This window comes from Sander vitreus, chromosome 21, assembly GCF_031162955.1.
Source record: "Sander vitreus isolate 19-12246 chromosome 21, sanVit1, whole genome shotgun sequence".
Lineage (NCBI taxonomy): Eukaryota > Metazoa > Chordata > Actinopteri > Perciformes > Percidae > Sander > Sander vitreus.
In genome coordinates, this window is record NC_135875.1 from 27,483,446 (window position 1) to 27,507,913 (window position 24,468).

Below are 24,468 nucleotides of genomic sequence, written 5' to 3' on the forward strand. Positions count from 1 at the left end.
AAGCTTCTCCTCGGACCGCGAACCTCCTATGGCGCCATTTTGATGCTAATAAGCCATCACCTCCCGTTAGCATTCCATTGACTGCCATTCATTTTGACGTCGCTTTGACAGTGAATAACTTTACATCTGAAGTGTTTAAAGACTCTATTTGTCCATTGTTTATTTCTAAAGAAACACGACAATGTATAAAAGGCTCCATTACCTTGTACCTCACGTTATGGCTCCGTAGCAGACGTTTTTATAACAATAGGCTAACGATTGTGTCATAACCACGCGACTTACTGTCTCATAGTAGAGGAATTACCGTATAGTACAGGAGAAGCGCGCAGGCAGTTTCGTCTCACATTAACTGTTTAAGTGTAATTACTAATGTTAACTATCATTTTAGTGATCAATAATTAGCCTGTGTCTATGTTATCTCCTTACATATACCTACGCTCTCCGTCTCTGCTAGATTGGGAATGATTGAGATTTCTCTTGGCACAGCTACCAGAAGACTTCCAACTTTCAGACAGGTTGCTCACGTCACATCTACGTCTTCAAGCTCAGTTGGAGGCTGCTCAGTAACGCTCAGCCATCACCGGGAAAAGTGCTTCTAATAGATTTCACTGGTCTCTGTCCAGAGCAACGGGATCTGTTGGTCCATTCTTATATACAGTCTATGGGTAAATAGAACGCGGCAATGTGCACCCAAAGCGCCCAAAGCCTTTCACAGGTTTGCAACACTTGCCATTAGTGTCGCAAACTTACATTCGCGGCAGCAGTCGTGGCTGGATGATAGATGCATGCTAGATCGCACCAACGATGCGACCACAGATTCTAAATACGATTCGATACACGTGTCGACGTCATCACTTGGGCTTCAACTTTTCTGCTGTGTTTATATTTTACACACACTCTTGCCTGTCAACGTTGTTAATAATTTCTCCCCAATTTCGGATCTCATTGCTTCAGAAACATGTCCAGTTGTGTAGATTTTGGATTAGAAGCATAATTGGTAGAAAGTGCCACTCCGTTAAGTCACAAATTATCAGAGGTAAAACCAATATGTAGGGCGCAGCCCACATTGCAAGAACAGAGGCAAAGCGCAGCTATATGTCATATCATTGCTTCTGGCTTTGGTCGCGCCTTGAAAGGTCAGTGTCAACGAGGTCAAAGTTGAAATTATTTGAACTTTGAGCCCAGCGCTCAGCAGCAATTTCGAGCGGTGGACCACGCCAAGGGTAGCACTTCCTCCAAGTTGTATCCACCAGTCTCCCCATAGGAAAAAAACAAGTATTTTTGGGCATCCCATGATGGGCCAGGAGTACTTGCACTGTTTGGCCCATAGACTGTAAAACATGGACGTATAATAATAACTGGATACTGGATCCCAAAATGGCGCCTATTCAGTTCAATGGAGTAGCTTGCCTGGCGCATATGCCAAAAAAGTTTCTATGCTCAGGTTTACTTCTGTGATATGAAGCCCACTGAATATGCGCAGTAGTGTTTCTCCCGATGGCCCCGCCCCCGAGTTCCCGCCCAGGCCATAGACTTTACATTGATGAGCTGTCAGAAGTTTTTAAAATCGCTTTTCTTGGCTCAAGGCAAGTTTTTAAAATATGAAAAGTCCATGGATTAATTCATTAGTTGTTTGCAGTTCGAGGTGTCCTGTCAATAGTTTCACAGACGTTTCTTTTACAATTGTGGCCTATAGGGGAAATCCTTTTTGGTCCGCAGGTGGATTTTTCGTTGCAATACCACAAGTGGCCACTGGAAGAAATTGGCTGCAAGGCTGAGGGTACTTCCTGGGGGCCTGACATAAAGATGGACAATGAAAGATGGAGTCTCTACTTCCTCCTACTGTGCGATCTAGCGTCCATCTGCCTACAAGTTCCTTCCTTCCCGCGGCTATTTAACAGAGGCACCGTGGCTCCATGCGGAGCTTAGCGCCGCCCAAGACCATTGTGATTGGTTTAAAGAAATGCCAATATACTAGAGCACGTTTTTCTCCCATCCTGGAATGCTGGGTGGACTAGCCAGACCCTCCTCCGTAGCGCTCTAGAGGAAGGTCTGGTAAAGCGAGACTATCCTGTTTGAGGTCTCCTCACTGTTTGCTGTGGTTAAAGGCCCTGGGACACATGAGTGGTTTACCTGCTTGCTGTACAAGTTGCTGTGACTGTGGTGAGTATGCACATTCCTAGCGTAGCCTAACACCCCATTTACCCTCATCCCACTTTTGGTTTGGTCTTTATTTAAAATACCCGTAGTTGGCTCGTACTTTTTAATAGTGAATTTTCATTATATTCTCTGGCCATCTTATCTGTCCCTAACACTGTATTGTTAAATATTATGAATTCAAAGCATGTCCTGTAGCTACCATCCATACCCATCCATAGCTACTATCCATCTCCTCACCCTGCCACACATAGCATGGCTGTCTTACAAACATGAGGTTATATGTTCATTCCCACTTGTGGGCATCATTAGTCTCCTTCACAGCATTCAACTTCTAATGGCCTGTGTTGGTTTGAACCCCGAAATTGCCGCTTGCTGCTATATTTATTTTTATTAATTAAACATATGTTCTGGCATAGATATTCAACAGTGAGTTTATGAGATTACTTTCTTATATCAGCAAGAGTATGTATCAGTACAATATTTTAGTCAGTCTCTGCATCCTATCAGATAACTAATGCCTTTTACTCGCCATTCATAACATTATTACCAACACAGCTGTCAAAAGGTCGAAGACAGGTCTCTGTGCTTGTGATTGACAATTGTGATTGTAAATCTACTACAGATTAGCTGCAAATAAACATAATTTGTAGTAGATAGGGTTTAAATCTTAGCTGTCTGTCTAGTAAGTAATGGAATGCATGTAATAAATTATCTAAGGACCTGACAACAACAACAACACCACCACCACCACCACCACCACCATCCCCACACAAACACACACACACACACACACACACACACACACACACACACACACACACACACACACACCACTCGCTGAGAAATTCAGTCATGTAATTTAGGGCCTCCCCTACAATCATTTTTGATGGGTCCATAATTGCACTGACAATTAGATGTATCTGTTTGAAAGTTCATGCTAACACTCTTATTGGCCTAAAGTCCCATAAACAAAGTACTGAGATCAGTAAACAGATTGTAGTCTGTTTACTGGGAAATGAAGTGCTGTCCAGTCCAGTCTGTTCTCTTGCTCATAACAACATAATGATGGTGTTTATGCTGTATGCCTACATCTGCCCTACATAATGTAGAAATGGCAGTATACTACTCTGATTTGGCACATGCTTTCTGTCTGTATTATATAAGTTGAATGTAGAGGCCCAGACCTCAATATGCTTTATTCTTTATATTCATGTCTAACGGTAGCCTGACAAGCCAGACCCACATCAAGATGTTGACCCTGGCTGCAAATTACATTTGCTGCCGCTAGGGTGCGTCTAGATTTCTAGGCTAGTCTAACTAGAGACTAAAACACACGCACACACACACACACACACACACACACACGTACAGTATGTGCAAAGTAGCAGTATTTTATAACATTTCTTTACAGGAGAAAAGGATTGTTGATATAGATAATTGATTATCAATGTTATCAATGATTATCAATGGAACCAAAGCACTATTGTTTTTAAGGCAACATTTGCTCTTCTGGGGTTTATGCAGGCAATATGAATCAGTTTTTGTTATAATGGGGATCCATTCATTGTATTTTTCACTTTAAATTACTTTAAAGTCACACACATTTAATAGAGAGACATAGTTTTATCTCATAGGTTGGGGGTCTTCAGTCACACTGGGAACATTTTATGATATATATAATATGTGACCTTTAAGTTTTACGAAATGTATGTTGATTTGATACAAGGTACTTCAAGGTGACATTTGATGTTACTGTATCATTGGAGCTAAATAAATGCAGTCTTGCCCATACTTGCCTTTTGTAGGCTTTTCCTTCTCATTATCCAATGTAATCTGTAGGCCAACAGATATCATATTTTCATTTCATTTATTGTAGCATATATGCAATATTATATTTGTGTGCAATTTGATTTGTATCAATAGCTACAACATTTTTATCAAGCAAATAACATTTATGTGACACAACTGTAAAAAAGGAATGTTGTAGCCTATGTAATGACATTTATACAAAATACATGAGAAGTGGGATATATTACCAATTATGTCAAAATACAAATATATCTACCATGCAATGATCATGTCATGCAACTGCTATATTAGGGTACTGGCACCTTGTTTGGTCCAATTCAGGCACTGGCAGATCAATCAGGACGGATTTTAAAACCAGGTGAAAATGGGGCTAAAGTTACCATAATTCATTGAAATGAAGCAGTCCTCAATTCTTTGTCTCAAACGTATCCTAACCATGCCATGTGATCGTAGTACGGAAGAGGATTCAGGCCACATGTGACAATTTTATTCAAGTGCTGAGTTTAAATACAGAATTCTGAGGAAAAAAAATCATAATTCTGAGATTAAAGTCATAATTATGAACAAACTAACCAGAAACTGTGTTATATGAGAACTAATATCAATGCAAGACTTCTAGTGTAATTTCCATGGATGTATTCTGTTGTACACCAAATTGTAATATTCAGAACTACGTTTCCCATGATCCACTTTGGAGGACCGACCGTAAACAGGAGAAAGCGGAAACAAAAGAGGTTTTATAAAAACACAAACACATCCCCGGTTGTCGAAGTACTCAGGGAATAAACTACAGCCATTTGGTTCGCCAACAATAATATTGAAATTTAAATAAAGAGCGAGTCGACGTGAGTTGAGGAGCAAACTGCATCTACATGGCACTGAAAAGAATACAGAAGGTAAATTTGACTGGCTAGGTATGGTTGCCAGCTAATGGTAGCTAACTGGCCCAGAGTTCATTTCTATAAAAAGGTTTAATAACATCGATTTCAACGCTACCCCTGCATCAGAGCAACTTCTGACTTACTTCGTAACGTTTTTGGAAATAATTTGTTTGTTGACACGTCCCAGAACAGATACAGCAGCCAGTGACAACTTCAAAGTTTGGTGCTAGCTTGCTAACAATTTAGCTAACAACTACTCTGGCTACATGTTAATCTGTCACTATTTTCGAAGCTGTCACTATTGTGTGTTTTCTAATGGTATCTAACTTGTCTAAGTAACCGGACAACAGCCCTGTTGTACTTGAACTTTACCTCTTGACGGTAGACAAGTTATGCAGTGACAAGGAAAGTGCTTCTCAACACACAGTGCCATTTCTCCGTTTTATTGATATAACGTTACCCCTGCTATTTAGTTAGCTTAACATCCTTAGTAGAATACTAGACGTGGATATAGGGTCAGCGTCAGGTATCTCTAAACTACCACAAGTCCTCATGAAGGACAGAATTTGAATTGGGAAATAGGAACTTATATTATGATGTGATGAAATACAAGTAATTTTGCTTAATTGTGTGCACTTCATGAAAGCTTTAACATAGGTATAGCTCCTCCTAGGGAAGATCTTGAACGCTCTTCTTCCTTATGCTACTCCTTGCAACCAGGAAGTAACCTGAGGGGAGGAGGGCTGAAGCAAGCTTTTTGGGACAAGTTATTTGCCATTGAAACATCAAGAAGGGATGTCTGCTATTCGGTGATGTGGAAAACTGATGCAGGCCAACATCCCTATGTAGCTAATAACATTTTTTTAGCGACCACATCCAAATCATTGTGCACCCTTTACCCTGCTACTGGGGCTGCTGATTTGTTTGTTAATAAGTGACATTACAAATATATGTTGAACCTTTATCTTAAGAATTTCTTTCTTTGTAAATGCTTTGTGATGGCATATTGGTTACATCACAATGAAGTTATTTATCCAAAACTGAAACTGAAAAATGTCAGGGATTAGGGGTGATTGTTTAAATCTTCTTGACACCAGCAACCTTAATACAGATACCTTACCTTGCTGAATCTGTTCATCTGTTCACAAAATAAGCCAGAGATCTTAAATGCATTACTTTTCATGTTGTTTTAAAGGGGCACTCCAACTTTACACTTGAAGTTTAGTGCTAAGCATGACTAGTAAACTACTCAGCCTGTGATGACCGTTTGATATCTGCTATGGCTCTGGAGAAGCTTTCTAACATTTGAGAAAATAACCCAAATGAGTTGTCATGGAGATCTCAGTTTGGGCTTGGAAATAATAACAGCAAGCCTGTCTGAAAAACTAGGGTTGTGGAAAGACATGGATATTTACCAGGCAAAGTCTGTGTTAAAGGACACCTTTAACACATTGGTGGCACTAACATCAGTTGGAAGAAGAGACAAGGTAGTGGAGAAAAAGAAGCAATTCTATTTACATGAAAGTTAACCTTGGAACCAGTAATTTGAAAAAAAAAAAAATCTTAACTCAGGGTCCGCTTACTACTCCATCCATTAATGAATACCTTGAGATGTCGTGGAGAGGACCAGACAAAGCTGACCTTGAGTTAGGATTGTTTTGTTTGTTTTTTTGTCAAATGTCTTTCCGTTATCTGATAAATTTCCTGGGAAAACTCATCTGGTGCACATGATAAAGTCTTCAGTTTTGTGTTAAAGAGAGAAACAGAATTAGTCATAAAGAAAGGAGTGTCACTTACAGAAACTCAAACATTAATCATCAAAAAATCACAGTAGTGCCAAAAAGGTTTGACTCAAATGTGATCTCAAGTTGTTACTGAAGTTGAAGTTAAAAAAAAAATAGTATTACATTTGATCAGTACCTGTTTAGCTAAATAACTAACAGGAGTATTTGTTTGCTGCATTGAGCAGGAGCTGCATGACCTGCAGAGAGACCCACCAGCACAGTGCTCTGCTGGCCCTGTGGGGGAAGACTGTGAGTACACGTGCACATTTCATGTCCTGAGTGCTCCCACTGCCTGTTGGCACTTTTATGGTTAATGTGTGGTAATGCCCAAAATGTATTTCACAAAAGAAAATGTTTCTCGCCGACTTACATAAAATAAACAAATAAGGGAATTGTGGAAACAGACTTTGTCCTAGAAATAGAAACGACAGCATGGACGTTTTTTAAGATGATGGCATTTTCAGTTGTTGGGCCAGGCGTAGTTAAGGGAGAAAGAGGGGTTCCAGATTACATAGCTAGCTGAGCCACCACTTAGCTTTGTCAGCAACTAGCCTACTTCAAGTGTAGTGCAAATGTTACAAATACCCATCATTCTAGCCATTGTTGTGAAATTCTGCAATACTTTTAGTGGGACCGTGGGTACACAATGAAGTTCTCTGCCTGCAGGTATCATAACTTAGATTTTTTAGTGCAATATGTACATAGGTTGGAGTGTTTTGGGAAAAGGCAAAAAAATGACACTAAGCTAGTGCACCATGCACACCACTAGAGGTATTCACTACATGTACTAACAAATCGTAATCAATGAATCTTTAAATGGTCCTGACTATACTGAATCGCCATTGTAACTGACCAAACTGCTTTTAGCAATGAACGTTATTTCCTTATTCAAAGACCACTAAAGCCACAGAAACATTAATAATAGGCTACTGAGCCATTCACCTTATGTACAGTGCTTGTATAGGCTAATTTTGTACTAAACTGAGCATAATAGCTTGGACCACAAACGGACTGAACGTACTACTGAAGAAAGTTAGCACTGAATGATGGCTGATGAACATTGTGTCTGTGATGTGTACAGCTTACATTTTCCTGTCTCTCTCTTTCTCCCTTAATTGCTTTTAGTGTTTCATTGGCAAGCAACCATAATGGGTCCGGTGAGTATCACACCATCACTTAAGGCTTTCAGTCCTCCCATACGTACTCCTGTGGTTGTACTACATTATGGTCTCTTAGTAGCTATTGGGACTTGTTGTTTGACATAGGCCTTTAAGACCACAGTGGGGATTTGTTTGGTCCACTTTTGCACTTCCTTTCAATAGTTTTGCATCCCCTTGTATTACTTTGGCTCAATTTTGACCAAAAACTAGATGTTGATATTGCCGTGATATTGTAGGGATGACTTTTGGTGCTTTAACGAAAAATATACACAATGACATTTTAGATAAATAACCATCAATAATGTGGAAATAATGACTAAATGGGTAAAGGCAAATAACCGAACAGCTAGAACAGTCTGGTAAGTTCAGAAAATTACTTTACTGTAAAGCAGCTTGTAAAACCATAAAAGGACAACGTGTGTCATATCACGATATTACGATATCCAAAATGTAAGATATCTAGTCTCATATATCGATGTCAATATAATATTAATATATAATGCCCAGCCCTACTTTGAACTTGAAAGTATACTTTTTATATTAAGGTGCCATATAGCGCTCACTTTTAGGTTCAAACTTGTATTTTGGGTTTCTACTAGAACATGTTTACATGCTTTAATGTTCAAAAACTCATTATGTTGCCCCTGTCCTCACTGAAGGTGACTGTAATGTGCTTATTGTCAGTCATTTGGTTCCAGCTGAATGCTTAGTGTGAAATGTTTTACTGACAGCAATGTCTTACATGTCTTTATGTCAGGGTGACAGTCCTTACCAAGGAGGAGTTTTCTTTCTCACAATCCACTTCCCCACCGACTACCCATTCAAGCCACCGAAGGTATGAGCTGGTTTGCTTACTCATAGCTTTGACCTGTCGTACTGTGGAATTTATTGTGGTCGTTGTGCAATCAGAAACCCCTCTCCTGTCTCATAAATTATGTAAGGAATAATACCTGACAAGTTGTACATTCCGTGATTGTAATGGATGCCTGTTCTCAAGAACAAGCAGTTGGTGGATTTTCCACAATCCATTACAATCATGAAAAATACAATCTTAGAGGGTATTATTAAGCTTTGTACCGTGGCCTCTTGCAAACAAAATGCCATATGTCAACAAATAAAACATTAAATTTGTTCATATTTAACTAATTTTGATCTTGCTTTTTTGTTTGAAATATCATACTAAGGGCCCTATCTTGCAACCAGCGCAATTGACTTTGTACACCGACGCATGTGTCATTCCTATTTTGCACCCGACGCACAGCGGACTTTTCCTCAACAGACTAACGTTGGTAAATTAGGGAATGAACTTGCGCTCCCGGGGGAGGTTCAGCGAAAAGAGGAGGCGTGTTCAGGCGCGAACGTTCCTGGTGCTATTTTACAGTTTCAGAAAACAGTTCCGCCACAGACCAGGAAAAACCTAGTCTAAAGTCAGTGGCGCGTTATTCAGATGCTATTTTAAGAGCGCATGCTTGGCCGTAATGTAGAGTGTGCACACCGCGCATACACTTTGCTTCTCTCATCTCACGGACCCAGCAGTTCCCATTTTTGCAAACCATACATAAATACAAGGAAAAATATGACCTTGTTTTACACAACATTTCCATGAATCATGGATGTGTTGATGACATAAATGAGGAAATATTAGAGGACTTAAGCAGATGTGATGTTGAGCTGCATGCGCCGATGCCACTTAACCCAAATGCCCCCCAGCAGCAGCACGGGAGAGGAGAGACAGAAGAGCTGCGTCGTCTATAGTGAGGTCATCTCGGTCTAATGTTAGACTACACTGCAAAAATATCACCATGCATTCATAACCTCGTGATTCAGTGTAGTTTGTGACATTTCTTTATTTACATTTTGTCAAAAAGAAAAATCAATAGCAAACATCGTTCTCCTTGGTTGTGAACGGCTCCTGGCGTGCCCCCATGGATCTAGTAAGAGCGTGCGCCTACCATTATAACAGCAATCTGCCATGGAACAAGCACGCCTGCTTTTAAAGAGAATGTGAGATAATGCTCTGATTGGTTTATTGCACGTTACGCCCAAACCACACCTATGAGTAATGTAGCTACTTCAGACCAACCCATTTTAGATTTGCGTTGGGCGCAAGAGTCATTAGGTTCTTAAAACTACTACATACTGATTCTTAGCAGATTTAGAGTATGCACACTATTCTCCCACAGTGCAGAGTTTTACTTTTAGTTTGCGTTTACAGTTCTGCACCCAACTACCACGACAGATTACTACCAGAAAAAGAGAAAAACAAATAGGCAGTATACTTTACTTAAGATTGCTGTTTGAAATTATTGGACAGTACTATAAGGTCAGTACTATAAGCAGCACTAGAGCCACATTTTGGACTGAACCTTTTGCTACAAGGCAAACACTACTAGTAACTATGGAAGTGCATCTTCTCTGCTCACACAAACCTGTGTGGCTGTTCTTTTATTTATTTAAATTTTTTTACAGGTAGCATTCACGACTAAGATTTATCACCCGAATATAAACAGCAATGGGAGTATCTGTTTGGACATTCTACGGTCACAGTGGTCTCCAGCACTAACAGTGTCTAAAGGTAATTACAGCCTCCTGCTGCTATCACTGTGTCAACTGTAACTGCAACAGCAACTCCACTGTCATTATTTTGATCTTATGTCAGTTTTTCATGTTATCTGTATTTTAAGAAGCATCGTTTTTTTTTAATACACCCAAAAAATGGCTGTGAATTTGACGTGTACCTATAATACTCTATATCTATTCAATTATGTCAAATTTCATTATACTTGACATTGTTTCCTCTAGGGTTTTTTTCAGCAGTGGTTAACAGTAAGGTTAGTGTTGAAAATTAGTGGGGGTGCAATAGTAGCTATGTTGCCGGCCGACAAAAGCAATGAAAAATATATAACATAAGGTGTTATTGGTCCTGAGCGTGGTCCCAAATGAACAGATTATGATGGAAAAAGTTGTCAACAGTTACCTTTATTTTCAGCTATATATAGCTATATTCAGCTTGCCAGATAGCACACATAGCTAATGAACAATTCCAGAACCATCTCAGATCACATTTTCACTCACTATGACCACTACGTTGTCATTACAACACATACAGTAGACTTAACATGAGCAGGTGAGTTCATATTCTAAACCCATTCAACGCGGGATGAAACTTCAAAGCAAACATAAACTGGTGATCACAAGTAAACTCAGCCTTCGCTTTGGTTAGGATAACATTTAAACCTTAGATTCACAAGCCTAAACTGAAGCAACTTGAGCTGTATTAACTTGACTGTATTATTTACAAAGAAAATATGTCTTGGTCGATTCACATACTCAACATTATGCCAAATATTATCAGTACTGTTGCAGGCATTGGGCCTAATTGCTAGCTAACCACTGCTAAGAAAGAAATCCAACACATAGACAGCACCTTAGGAGACGCTATTGACACGTGAAACAGGTGATTTAAAGTTACCGCTCGTATTGGTTTTGAGCGTTATGCAATCCCACTAACCTGGAAAAGGTTTTAAACAGTAAAGTGAACACAGTGTCACCACCTGGGGTCTGATAAACAGTACATTCAAATTCAGTGTCCATGACACTATTTTCCAAGCTACTGTAGCTGTCCATAATCCACGGGACCTTTTGTGAGCGCGCTTTCAACGGGAGGCTTTCATCTCTGTTTTTCACTCTGCCTGAAGTGAAAATGCTGTACTCGGTCTCTCTTGATGTCAATTTGAGAACTACTCTCTTCCTTGATCAACATGATACTTTTCATAGACTCTTCAATGCACAGATGTCACAATGTTTACTTCTTGTTTCTCTTGTGGAAATTACTAATGAATGCAGTGCTGTTCAGAATTTAAATCTTGAGTTCGTACAGCATACCTTCCCCTCCCACTTCCCAGTCTATGCTGACACAGGACACAGAACTCATCGCTCCTGGTGACTACAAGTAGGGATATATCTGGGGTAGGCTCATTTTAAACCTCCTTTATCTACATGTTAACTAATGTGATCTTTTTTTTAAATTCCTCTTCATTCCAGTTTTATTGTCCATATGTTCATTGCTTTGTGATCCAAACCCAGACGACCCCTTAGTTCCAGACATAGCACACATGTACAAGAACGACAAAGACAAGTGAGTATACACACAGGCTTGGGTGGTGCTTTTATTGTCCAGTCATATCAATATCAGGTCAGGACGTGTGTACCTGATATTCACTCTCTTCTTTTCTCTCCTCAGATACAACAAACTAGCAAAAGATTGGACCCAAAAGTATGCCATGTAAAGAAAAAGAAAGATGAAGAAAAACATGCTGAGAACTTTTCCTTTTCCTTTTTTTTATGTCACAACACACTGTAAGTTATAGTATGGAATCATTACGTAATCTTAAGTAATTTTCATTCAAACAACTGTTATTAACATGATTATTAATCTGAGACCATGACATACATTCTTTGTTTTTATATGGAAGCAGAAGGTTTTACTTTGAGCAGAAGGGAAATATTGCCTATTGGCATTTCATAGATACTGTGATATTTCAAAGTTTGGTATGTTTGTTTTTGTATCAAGGAAATTTTATTTATGAGTTAAATTACAAAGCATTCTTCATTTTTTAAGTAAAACTAGTGGATTGTAGGTCATAAATCCCAACGTATGCCATTCAGCAATAAGCCCTTCTGTTTTTTTAAAGGAGCTGAGTAATAGTGCAGCAGAAGAATAGCATACATGTTAGACAAGCTGCTCCATAACTGGAAACCCCCAGGTTCAGTCCCTGCTGCACTCATCAGCAGCCAGCAAGTAATCACAGTGAACCATGGAAATGTGGAAGGGTGAATGCCAAATATGTAAGCCCCTTATTCTGACACATTTTCAGTGGGTGATGGAGGGTTTTTTTATAGTTCTTTTGCATCTTGTAGCAGACCAAGTGGAATGAAACAATGTACTGTTGCAGTTTCTGTGAAAATGGGAGCAAGTCAAGGCACGTAGTACTGTCTTTTTATTATAATTGTTATTAATTGTATAGTATTACATTTTTTCATTTAGAGTTATCACAATGTAAATCTGTCATTAAAAGTATGTGCTCTTTTCCCCTGACATTTGCAGTGATGTTGGCTTTTTGGTTGGATTTACACAGGCCCAAAAATCAGATTTTTAACCATGAAACCTGTACCTAAGGTTTAATGTGTTCTTCTGGTTGACCTCCGGTCTGTCTGTCTGTCTATCTATCTATGCTATAGAAATGGTAAAAATCCCATTTTCTGTTCCTGTGTAAGCAGTCTCACTTGTTTCTTTGAGGCCTGTGTGGCACCTTTTGTACTGAATTAAAGAATGGTACAGTTTTTATCATGACTTTATGGTTTTTATCAGAGTGCTGATTGAACAATGTTAATCTTTGGCAGGCAGTTTGTATTTTGCAGTGTTGTTGTGTTGACATGGTCTAATTCAGTGGTCATATTGTTTTGTATTAATATGGTTAGGTCAGTTGTAATTACTACCTAGTCTATGGTAGGTACATGGGAGAAAGCCTCCAGTTTCTTTATTCCAGAATAATACCTGGCCCCACATTTGATACGTGGTTCTTTAATTAAATCCAAACTAATTTAGTAATATGTAATATTTAAGCAAACATATGAAATAATGGTGGTCTTACAACTTAATTTTGACACAGTCTCAAGATCAGGCAGCCCCCCCTGAAGGCCCTTATCATGTCAATTGATAGTGTGGCTCACTGGTGCATATTCTTTCAGTTAGTTAGTGCAAATCACTTTCACTAAGCCTGGGCATTTCAGGGTCCCTGGAGTTTTGGGGGCCAGGGGCAGCAGTATTGGGCAAAGCCTTTGATCAAAACAGGGAAGAATGTTTTTAAATGCATATAGGCTAATTGGGTAGCCAGAGCGGATGGCATTATCAACACACAATGTGGCGGGACAATTTATTACCCACATACAGTTGAAAATGGGTGTCAACACAGTGAGTACAGAGACTGTGTAGTTAGTTAGTTATGTTTTATTTCTGTATCATGCCAAACATTTTGGCCCATCCCACATGGGATTACAAGACACCACAAATTTACATATTTATCGAATACATATACAAATCATTCGGAGAAATACATAAATGCAAATGTATACATATACACATATATGTATATACACGTATACACATACACACACCACACACAAACAAATTCTCATCTACAATTCCTCTCGATAAAGAGCTTTTTTCCTCTTCTCCCAAGCTTTATCTAGATAATTGGCTAATTTATGTTTCACATGTGAACAGCCATCTCAGTCTTTGAGCATCATCCATATTTACCAAGTCAATCTCTGCTTTTATCCTACGAAACAAAAAAATCACGCTGTTCACAATACTTAGCCCATATATCATCGGCCCACTGCTTTTTGTCTTTAGCAAACACAGATTCTTTAAACAAACCAATATTCAGCTTTTCATTAGGCAAGGCAGGCAAATTTATTTATAGAGCACTTTCTCATACACAGAGGTCATTCAAAGTGCTTTACAGGCAGAAACAACAACAAATATACAATTGTGATACATGAGAAGACAAACATATTGTAAAGCCATAACAGTTTATAAACAAATAAAGAAATTCAAATACCATCAAGCAAGCCTAATTGAAAGCTCTGGAGAAGAGAACAGTCTTTAACTTTAGCAACATAATGGCTGAAGGCCGTTTCACCACTCCTGGAAAGAACTCTGGGCACCACCAACTGACCAGTACCTGCTGATCTGAGAGACCTACCAGGCTTGTAGTCAATAAACATGTCGGCAATATATTTTGGGCCTAGACCATTGAAAGACTTGAAGTCAATAAGTAAAGCCTTGAAATCGATTCTGAATTTAACCGGAAGCCAGTGCAGTGATTTGAGAATTGGGGTAATGTGCTCTCTCCTCTTGGTGTTTGTGAGTATTCTTGCAGCAGCATTGGATGAGTTGCAGCTGTTTTATGGTCTTATTAGGAGCATTAGTAAGAAGCGCATTGCAGTAGTCTACCCTACAAGTAATAAAAGCGTGAATGATCTTTTCTAGATCATGTTTTGATACAAAGTTTCTGATTCTCGCTATGTTTTTAAGATGCCAGAAAGATAACTTAGTTACCGATTTAATGTGATGACCAAAATTTAGGTCTTCATCAATTATTACTCCAAGATTCTTGACTTTGGTACTCGTTTTTAGTCCTCTAGAGTCAAGGTAAGTACTAAGTGACAGTCTTCCTTTTTTGTTGCCAAACAGAATTATTTCAGTCTTATCTTCATTTAGTTGGAGGAAATTTTGTTCATCCACATCCTTACTACATATCCCCTGCCATCTAAGTATGACCTGAACCACCTGAGGACAGTGCCTGAGAGCACTGAGCAACTCTCTCAATAATTTTGCTTACGAAGGGCAGATTTGAGATAGGCCTCTAGTTGATAAGTATGGAGGCATCGAGATTTCTCTTTTTCAGCAGGGGTCTGATAATTGCAGTTTTCAAGGATGCAGGGAAACTGCCTGTGAGTAACGAGCCATTTACAGTAAGCAACAAATCCATTGCAAACGCACTGAAAACATTTTTGAAGAAACTAGCAGGCATGATGTCTAGAGAGCACTGGGATGGCTTAAGAGTCTGCACGATTTCTGCGAGTGTTTTATCATTAATAGCTTTAAATTCAGACATAGAGACCATTGCTTTTGTATGGGGTAATAAAGTGTCAATATTTCCGGTCAGAGTGGAGCTAATACAGAATCTTATGTTTTCAATTTTATTTCTGAAGAATTCGGCAAACTCCTTACATTATTTAATTGAGACAAAGTCAGGGCACCACTGTGTGGGCGGATTAGTTAACCTATCAACAGTGGCAAATAACACACGTGTATTATTAATATTATCATTAATAATTCCAGAAAAGTGGGACTGCCTCGTACTGCGTAGCACAGTGTTGTACTGACAGAGTTTATCTTTGTAGATCTCATGGTCAATCTGTGTTTTCGTTTTTCGACATCTTCGTTCTGCCTTCCTGCATTCTTTCTTCTGATTAGCTACTGTCAGGGCATTTCTCCATGGGGCTTTCTGTTTACCAGACCTTATTTTAGTCCTAACAGGTGCTATGACATCAAGTACTCCGAGTATTTCAGAATTAAACTGATTGAGATGATCTTCTACAGACCCTGCTGCTGTAATTAATTTATTAGATACCAATTCCATGAAAGTAAGACTGGTGTCGTCAGTAATATACCTTTTTACCATTATTAAGAAACAACTCACCAAAACCATAATTACAAAACAATTTGCATATGTCGTTAGATCAAGGACCAAGAGTGTGTTTATCCCAGAGAAATATTTTCCATGTCAACCTATTTGCGTCCATATCTAATAGACGATTCCATAACTGGGCTATACATATCTTCCAGCGAGCCTCACATGATTCCCATCCCATGTCTCCCACTATTGCCAATATAGGGGTATATTTATGCACACCCAGAAAAAATCTTATGGCACTATTTTACACTAATTCACAATTAGATATATTCCTAAGTCCTCCAACACCCACAATATAATCAAGTATAGGACACACACACAGATTAGAATAAGTTTGAAGACTTATGTCTTTGAGAGTCTTACTTTTACCAATGATTCCTCCCAAAGCTCTACGTGCTGAATCAGCAAGAACCTTAACACCATTTCTGAAATTCATATGTTCATCAATACAGAAACCTAGATATTCATGAGTCTACAAAGTTCAGCTTGTGTGACCCAATTTTAAACTTGTAAGTGCTGCGAGTAGTTAAAGGTTTTCTGAAGTGAATTATTTCTGTTTTCTTTCTATTGATGAACAATCTCCATTTATTACACCAATCATCAATATAGGAGAGCATCCGCTGCAAATTATCTTCAGATGGAGACAGTAGTACTATGTCATCCGCGTACAAAAAAATACTTATCATTTCATTTCCATATCTTATCCCACAATTCAATGCTTTAATTTCCTTTGCCAAATCGTTTATATAAATTGCAAATAATGTGGGAGACAAAGCATCACCCTGTTTTCACCCCTGATGATGTTGGGAACCAGTTTGTATGGAGTTCATTCAATCTTACACATGCTATGGGCTTGTGATAAACAGACTTCAGTGCCATAAACATTTCCATTTACCCCATACTCTATAAGCTTATATGCTAACAGATCCCTATTGATCACATCCAAAGCTTTGTGAAAATCGATAAAGCACGAATATGTTGGCTTATTGTCACTTATTCTTTTAGTTATAATTGTAGACAATACAAAAATGTGATCTAGGCATGATCTTGATTTACGGAACCCATTTTGTTCTTCCACAAGGAGCTCTTCTTTCTCTAAATACAACATGAGCCTCTCATTAAGTATTGTAGAATATAGCTTATAAACTGTGCTCATTAGACTAATCCCTCTATAATTTAAAGGCACCCTTGGATTGTCATGTTGGGATTTTGGTATCGGATTAATAATTGATTTAAGCCACATAGATGGTATTTTGCCGGATTCTAAACATCCTTTAAATAAATCACACAAAATATCAAATAGTTTGGGTGATTTCAGTATTTCATTTGGGATATTTTCAACCCCTGTCGCTTTTCCCAATTTAGGTTTATTAATAGTCATTTGAACTTCTTCTTTTGTAAGGCTATTATTTAGATCCTTATTAATCCAATATTCCCCTTTTAAAATGTGGCCCTCTATTACATTTTTCCTCTGACATAAATCCTCGTAGTACCCTCCATCAGAAGATCTTTAACATCTTTCTCCCACCTATTGATGACATCAGACAGCCCAGTCACTAAACTACCATCATCCCCAGCACTTCCATCGGTATTTTCCAACTACGCCTTGGCCCTAGTTTATTAATTTCTGACCAAAATCTCTTAGGGTCAGACGTTTGGATTCTCTTCAGGTTTAATACCAAACCTCTTTGATAACGTCTTTTATAGAATCTGTATCTTTTATCAAACTTATTCTGACTATTCTTAAAGGTTTCTAATAGTTCCTTCCTTTCTATATTATTATTTAAACACTTCAGAAACATATTTTCTTTTTTACACATAGATTGCCACAATTCTTTTAACTCTTTGTTCCAATAAGGTTTCATATTGAATGGCTTTTTTGTAACCTTATAGTTATCTCCATCTTTAATATCAGACTCTATATCTTCTTTAATCAATTTACAAAGGCTGACATACCAGTTATCTAGATTTTCTTGTTCTCTTGTTTTCTTTTTTTTTTCTTTTCTTTTTTACAATGGATCAGTTTGTCTAATTCAAGTTGTATTCCTACTTTTGACATACGTACACAAGCTCTTACTGCTCATAGAGTTAGATGTCACTATAAATCTACAGCCATTCTGTAGTGAAGTGTTTATTAGTTCATTATTTGTGTGTATTATGATGTGTGTGACTATTATATTACTGTGTTATGAGTGGTTGTGTGTTTTATGTTGCCTTGATAGTTTTTGTTAATAATTTCATATTTGTGTCACATGAACAAGGCTGGGTTACAGACCATGCAAAGAGGGCCACTGACACTGAAGGCCCCATGGTCCCGTGTGGCAATTGTTTGTGTTAGTTTGATTAATTCCATTAATTACTGACGCACAATATAGGCCTTAACTTAAGGTGGCTCCTTCATTTTTGCTCTGGTGCCTGTGGGTTCATCCAGTCCTTAAAGTGATCTCATACCTGGGTCAAAAAATGATTAGTATATTCCTAGATTACGTGATAGGCTATATTACGAACATTTGAGAAGATCCCCTTCCTCACTGTATAAAATAAGATGATGTTTTGCAACTGCATAACGACAGAACTGTAGTTTGTAACACTTCAGAGTCTACAGGGCAATCCAACAGAAGTTTATGGTAACAATGTAGCAGTCACACATCCACGTGACAATGGCGCCTCCTGTTGGGAACAATGCATCCGCTCTACTGTAAGAATGTCTCAATGTGTTGAGCACAAGGAGAATCTCCATGCAGTGCAAGAAAACCTATTAAAAATCATTTTACCCCAGATATTTCAGTTAAAACTTCTGCTTCTGCAGGTTCGTACCGGTTCGAAAAAACCTAACAGGACTTCGGCGGAAACGGAACTATATAGGCTGCTTCTGTCTTTGACCTTTTCCCACAATCCACCGGGGGAGGCTTAAGGCGCCTTTCGCAGCCCATGCATGTCAACAAGGAGGAGGAGGAGACGCTCGGCTTCAATAAGAAAAATCTAATGCGTGAATATAATAACACGCTGCTTTTGTGGGACAATACGTGTGTCTTCCATTCCTCCGCTTAACGTCCTTTACGTGTATTTACTCCGACATGGCTCCGTTCAGCTTAATGACAGCAAGTGCTAGCTGGTTGGCTAAGTCCTTCAGTGTTCTCTCCTGCACAAGCACTCTGGCAAGGTAGCTAACCTAAAGTTACTTTACTGTGTTAGCTAACGTTAGCTGAAGTTGTGGTCTTGTGGTAGAGCACAGTTAGCAAGCTAAAGCTAGCTTGCTAGCTTGGCAATCCGCATAACGTTAACGTTACTGTACGTTTTTATCATTAAAATGACAAGCATTAGTTAGTATTGGGATAGGTGTGTGGTAAATAAGAGAGTTAATTACTCCATGACCCTCAGTCAACTAGGTTAACGTTATAGCTAAACGTGCTGGCATATTGATTGTTTTTGCTATATATATAGCAAAAACAATCAATATCATATATATGTCATATATATATATATATATATATATATATGGATACATTCAATTGAAACTAATGCACGTGTTTTTAGGTTAGGGCTAGAAGTGAAAGAATAATTAAATTCTCTAACGTGCGGCAGTTTGACGCCTTTTTGCAGTTTAATGCTGTCTGTTTTGTAGAGTATGACTTGAGGCAATAACATACAGATGGTGCACTTAGCAATACTTTACGTGAATAAAACCGATATCTCCATCCACCATTATTGAAAGAAGTTCAGCTTTGGTCTGTGGGATATATGCAGAATTAATTAGTTGTAAAAAAAAAAAAAAAAAATCCTGGACTGCAACTACTTTTTGAGATTATTATATGTATATTACTATTGAGTATGTACCACCATGTAAATTGCTGCATGCATCCGGGATCAATAAAGTATTATCTTATCATGATATCATATTTCTGTGTGTGCGTGTACATGCATGCTGTAGGTGTACCAGTGTCCCCCCAGCTGCATACATCAACTCAGTAAAGTGGCTGACCTCTCAGGCCAGCGGGCCCCCAAAGAGACCTCTCAACGGATACATGAGATATGTTCTGCAACAGCAGCCAGTCATGACCAGACACAACCCAGGTAAATCTGCAACACTTGATACTTCTACAGAAGGCATCCCAAGTTATTGATTTCATAAAGTTGATGCAATGGCTTGGCAGTAACAGCTTGTGGTCCAATAAGCAGTGTGAGTAGGTAAGTCAATGACTCAAATGCTACATATCTGTCGTCAATGATCATCATATAATTGTTGCTCACAGAAATCAAATTGGTGGAGATCATCAGGACAGTCGCTCAGCAGTGGAGAACTTTGAGCCCTGAACAGAAACAGGTATTTCACTCCTTTACTTGTTAAGGCGATGACACACCGAGCCGATAATCGGCCGTCTGACAGTCTGGCGAGGTCACTGACCCGAGTCGGTTCGGTGTGTTCTGTGCCATCGTCAGTCGGAGGAGCCGTCGGCGTTCATTTTGGCCGATTTGACATATTTTATCGGAGGACGGGCAGTCAGACTCAATGACCAATCTGATTGGTGGAGCGCTAACCAGGAAATGACGAGCGGGATGAGCCTGACTAACGCCTCTCAAAATCTGACGTCAGTCCAACTGCCTTCTCTGCTGACGGTCGGCCGTCGGGTTGGTGTGTCAGAGCCTTTAAACAGTATAAACTGTATGCCTTTTCAAGTTTTTAACAGTGCCTTGAGTTTTTAAATTGTAGAATAAGGCAGTGGTCACAAGTGGCAAATTATCTCTGTGATACTAATTCAATGTTAAACACATACACTTTATCTTCTTTTTTTTTGGTCTCTTTACCCTTGTAGCCTTTTCAGGAAGCCTCTCTACGGGCAAGGGAGCAGTTTAAGGTGGACCTCCAGCGCTACCAGGCCCAGCTGACCCCAGCACAGATCCAGCAACAAGCCCTGGAGAAGAGGCAGAGGATGGCCAAGAGGAAGGCCATCCGCAAAAAGAGGGTAATAGACATAGTAGTAGATAGGGAACAGGGGTGCTCTCTTGTCAAGAGCTTTGAGATAGATTATCATTTATGTACTCTTTGAAACACATCTTAAGACTTGATTTTCAAATTATCTAAAAGTTTAACTTTGCTGACAGTATTTTGTCCTGTGTCACACCGGCTCCCACACTGTAGCACTGCAGGGTGCACACAACCAGAGGTTTGAATGTAGGGCTTACCATGGGAGTGACACATGAACTGGAATAGCCTCAATCAGCAATCTACATACTAAACCTTATTACATCAACTGTTGTCGTCATGTTTTTGAACAACACGTGCCTCCTCTGTGCTCGTGTGTGATCCAGGAGTTGACCAACCTGGGGAAGCCCAAGCGGCCTCGCTCTCCATTCAACATATTCATGTCGGAGCACTTTGATGAGGCCAGAGGAACCACCATGCAGGTCAGTAACCACAGCACCATGACTTAACATTTAACTGGTCAGTTCAGATTTTTTGACATTAGGAGGTATGAGATACTCACTAGGGATCCACCCATACTGTTTTTTTCAAGGCCAATACTGATTATTAGTAGTTAATGAAACTGATAAACGATATTTGGAACCAATATGCATTTACAGTGAAAATGAAAATCTTTAAGTCAAGATTAAGATTTTGGAATGTTACAAACTCCAACACAAGACTTTGTTTAAATGCTTTAAGCAATTATTTAATAAATGAGAAACTTCCAACATAATACCCAGTAAGAGAGAGTCAGATAGTGTTTGTGTTCCAATTAACTTTGATGAGAGGGTCAAGGTTAAAGATGGAAACATGGACAACACCCAAAAACAAGTTCACGGCTCTTTTAATGTCCACAGGGCCGTGGTTAGCATTGCTAAGCCTCTGTTATGATTGACAGGTCGGCGTGTAGCCCCGCCCCTAAAGCATCCCCTGCTTTATCGTCAATTTTAATATAAATGGGACCATAATTTACAAAATGTACATCAAGCTGTATTGAAAAAGACATGAAACTAGCGATTGAGACCATAAACACATTTTGAAAATGTTTACTGAGGTATGAAAACTATGTGAGAAGTAGGCTCATTTTTCCATTGACTGTAGAAACGGGCTTCTTTTTGCAACCAGTGGAGTCGCCCCCTGCTTGGAAAATTAGATAGAATGCAGGTTAAGGCATGGGCTTCACTTTTAAAGGTGCTCTAAGCCATGTTGGGTGACGGACTTCTTGTTGACGTTTGAAGTATTTTCAAAACAAGGCTAGCTCGCCCCTCCCTCCTCCTCATCCCGTCCCCTCCCCCTCCCTCCTGTGCTTCCGTGCACTAACCCCCCCACCCCCAAATCCTTCTTGTCGGTTATTGGCTGGAACACTGTTTATGTTTGGTGGTGCAGGTTGGCGCAGTTTGTGTCTGGGCTGTCTACAGAGACTGTGTTTTTTACAGTGTGTTCAGGGGACAGGCAGCTAGCAGATAGTGAGGAGATGTTTTTTACAGTGTGTTCAGGGGACAGGCAGCTAGCAGATAGTGAGGAGATGTTTTTTACAGTGTGTTCAGGGGACAGGCAGCTAGCAGATAGTGAGGAGATGTTTTTTTACAGTGTGTTCAGGGGACAGGCAGCTAGCAGATAGTGAGGAGATGTTTTTTACAGTGTGTTCAGGGGACAGGCAGCTAGCAGATAGTGAGGAGATGTTTGCTGTATGTGATAAAAGATGTAGCCTAAAAAAACGTGTGACATCGCTTAGAGCACTTTTAAGCTTTTTATGGATATGTGTGATTATATGCTTGTATCACAAAATTCCCATGGCTTTGCACAATAGTCAGTGATATAATGTTTCTGCCAATGCTGTTCATTTAGACAAAGATGAAGTCACTGATGGAGGACTGGAGGAATCTGCTCAGTCATCAGAAACAGGTTGGCCAAACAATCATTACATATCTCCTATTTTTATAGCTATTAGGCCTTCATGCCGCTGCACATGTGAAACAATAAATTCAGTGTTGCGTGCAGTATTCAGATCTGTTTGTTCTACATCTCAGGTCTACACGCAGCTGGCCGAGGACGACAAAATTCGCTATAAAAATGAGATGAAGTCGTGGGAAGACCACATGATGGAGATTGGACGAGAAGACCTGATCCGGGAGCAGACCCTGTCTACCATGAAAAAACCTGCTGCTAAAGCTGTAGCGGCCAAGAAAGGAACGAAGAAGGTCATAGCTAAAGCAGTGAAGAAGGCCACTGCCACAGGGAAGTCAAAGACCACTGGGAAGACAACAAAAAGTAGCTCTGTGAAAACTGTCAGGACTACCAAGAAGACATAAGATGTGTTTAAGTTCATATCTAGAGTAGAGGATTTCTGATGACCCAGGGCTGTGCTCTGCTTGTTTCTTTCCTCAAACTTTAAAGTCACTGTTGTCTTCTTAGCTTTTTAGGGTCAACAGGGCAAATCTTTTACAGCATTCAGACAGATGAAGATCATTTCACAATAACCTTATTATTACCTTTGTTCTGTGAATACTACACCAAATATACATTTTACAAGGAACAATGTGATCTTATTGTCGCTCTCTACAAACACACCCTGGCTTTGATTGTTGGTTGAATCCATCTAAATGATGTAAAGTGGGATTTTTCCAAGCTAAGAAAGTGAGTTAGTTGATGAAATGTAATGTTTTCAGAAACTTAGACATTTGAGTTAAGTGTTAAAGTGATAATAGGAGGCCCAGATACTGAGGTTAAATGGTTCCATTGTCCTGAGTGTAACCACAATATGTTTTAGGAGAATAGAAGGGTTACTGTTGTTGTCCCCAAAATCTAGAAAGACAGCCGCCTTATCCTTAAAGTGTATGTCACGTGTGGAAGTGTGCTGCCCTTAGTGCAGCTTGTTGGCCAGTTCTCAGTAAGTTGAGAAAGTTCCATTGGTTCAAATTCCTCTAAAGAGCAGACATTATCCTGGTTCCCCTGAATGCAACCTGACTGAATTTGTTGTTTTGTTGATGTTGTTGACTTAAAACATTGTACAGTCACAACGTCAAACTGTGAAATACTGCTATGTCATTTATGACAAAAGTAACATTATTGACTGACAGTTTGGTTTTCTAAACACCAAAAGTTCCAAACGATGTATTGTTCCAGTTGAGCTTCATATGAGATGCTTTTTTTTCTGTTAAGTGCTGTAAAAAAAGCTGTTGATAATAAAATAAGCTTTTTCTCCCACAGCGCCTTCATCCAAATGATTATGTTTTGGTGGCATAAAGGATCTTTCCTCCCTCAGATGCCAACTGCAAAATACTAGTTTGTTCTGATTTCACCGTATGAAGTCGATCAGAAGCAGCTCAATGGTGTCACAAAACATTTTATGTGGAAATTCAGCCAATGTCAGTTAATAGTCCTAAAATCTAGATTCTTTTTGGTCGTCATGTTTGTAATGAAAACACCTGTTAATTATGAAGA

General features: G+C 39.2%; 2 protein-coding genes across 2 annotated transcripts; both read left to right on the plus strand.

The window, feature by feature from the left end:
- Positions 1-4,668: 4,668 nt before the first annotated feature.
- Positions 4,669-13,147, plus strand: LOC144536261 (ubiquitin-conjugating enzyme E2 D4-like). Its single transcript, XM_078279300.1, has 7 exons — positions 4,669-4,865; positions 6,820-6,883; positions 7,760-7,791; positions 8,552-8,629; positions 10,264-10,369; positions 11,839-11,932; positions 12,038-13,147. The coding sequence occupies exons 1-7, from the start codon at positions 4,842-4,844 to the stop codon at positions 12,081-12,083; spliced, it is 444 nt and encodes a 147-aa protein (XP_078135426.1). The 5' UTR covers positions 4,669-4,841; the 3' UTR covers positions 12,084-13,147.
- A 5,791-nt stretch (positions 13,148-18,938) lies between these two features.
- On the plus strand, positions 18,939-24,231 carry tfam (transcription factor A, mitochondrial). The gene is made up of 7 exons (XM_078279448.1): positions 18,939-19,221; positions 19,990-20,132; positions 20,312-20,382; positions 20,873-21,022; positions 21,369-21,464; positions 22,873-22,929; positions 23,055-24,231. Exons 1-7 carry the CDS (start codon positions 19,136-19,138, stop codon positions 23,334-23,336), a joined length of 885 nt encoding a protein of 294 aa, XP_078135574.1. The 5' UTR covers positions 18,939-19,135; the 3' UTR covers positions 23,337-24,231.
- The last annotated feature ends 237 nt before the right edge of the window (positions 24,232-24,468 follow it).

What these genes read in the sequence shown, in the direction of transcription:
- LOC144536261 (XM_078279300.1), top strand. Translation starts at nt 4,842, where the DNA reads ATGGCACTGAAAAGAATACAGAAG. An exon ending in AAGCAACCATAATGGGTCCG is followed by an intron (nt 7,792 to 8,551) that starts GTGAGTATCACA and finishes TCTTTATGTCAG; the next exon opens with GGTGACAGTCCTTACCAAGG. An exon ending in TACAAGAACGACAAAGACAA is followed by an intron (nt 11,933 to 12,037) that starts GTGAGTATACAC and finishes TTCTCTCCTCAG; the next exon opens with ATACAACAAACTAGCAAAAG.
- tfam (XM_078279448.1), top strand. Translation starts at nt 19,136, where the DNA reads ATGGCTCCGTTCAGCTTAATGACAGCAAGTGCTAGCTGGTTGGCTAAG. An exon ending in TGAGCCCTGAACAGAAACAG is followed by an intron (nt 20,383 to 20,872) that starts GTATTTCACTCC and finishes TTACCCTTGTAG; the next exon opens with CCTTTTCAGGAAGCCTCTCT. An exon ending in CCAGAGGAACCACCATGCAG is followed by an intron (nt 21,465 to 22,872) that starts GTCAGTAACCAC and finishes CTGTTCATTTAG; the next exon opens with ACAAAGATGAAGTCACTGAT.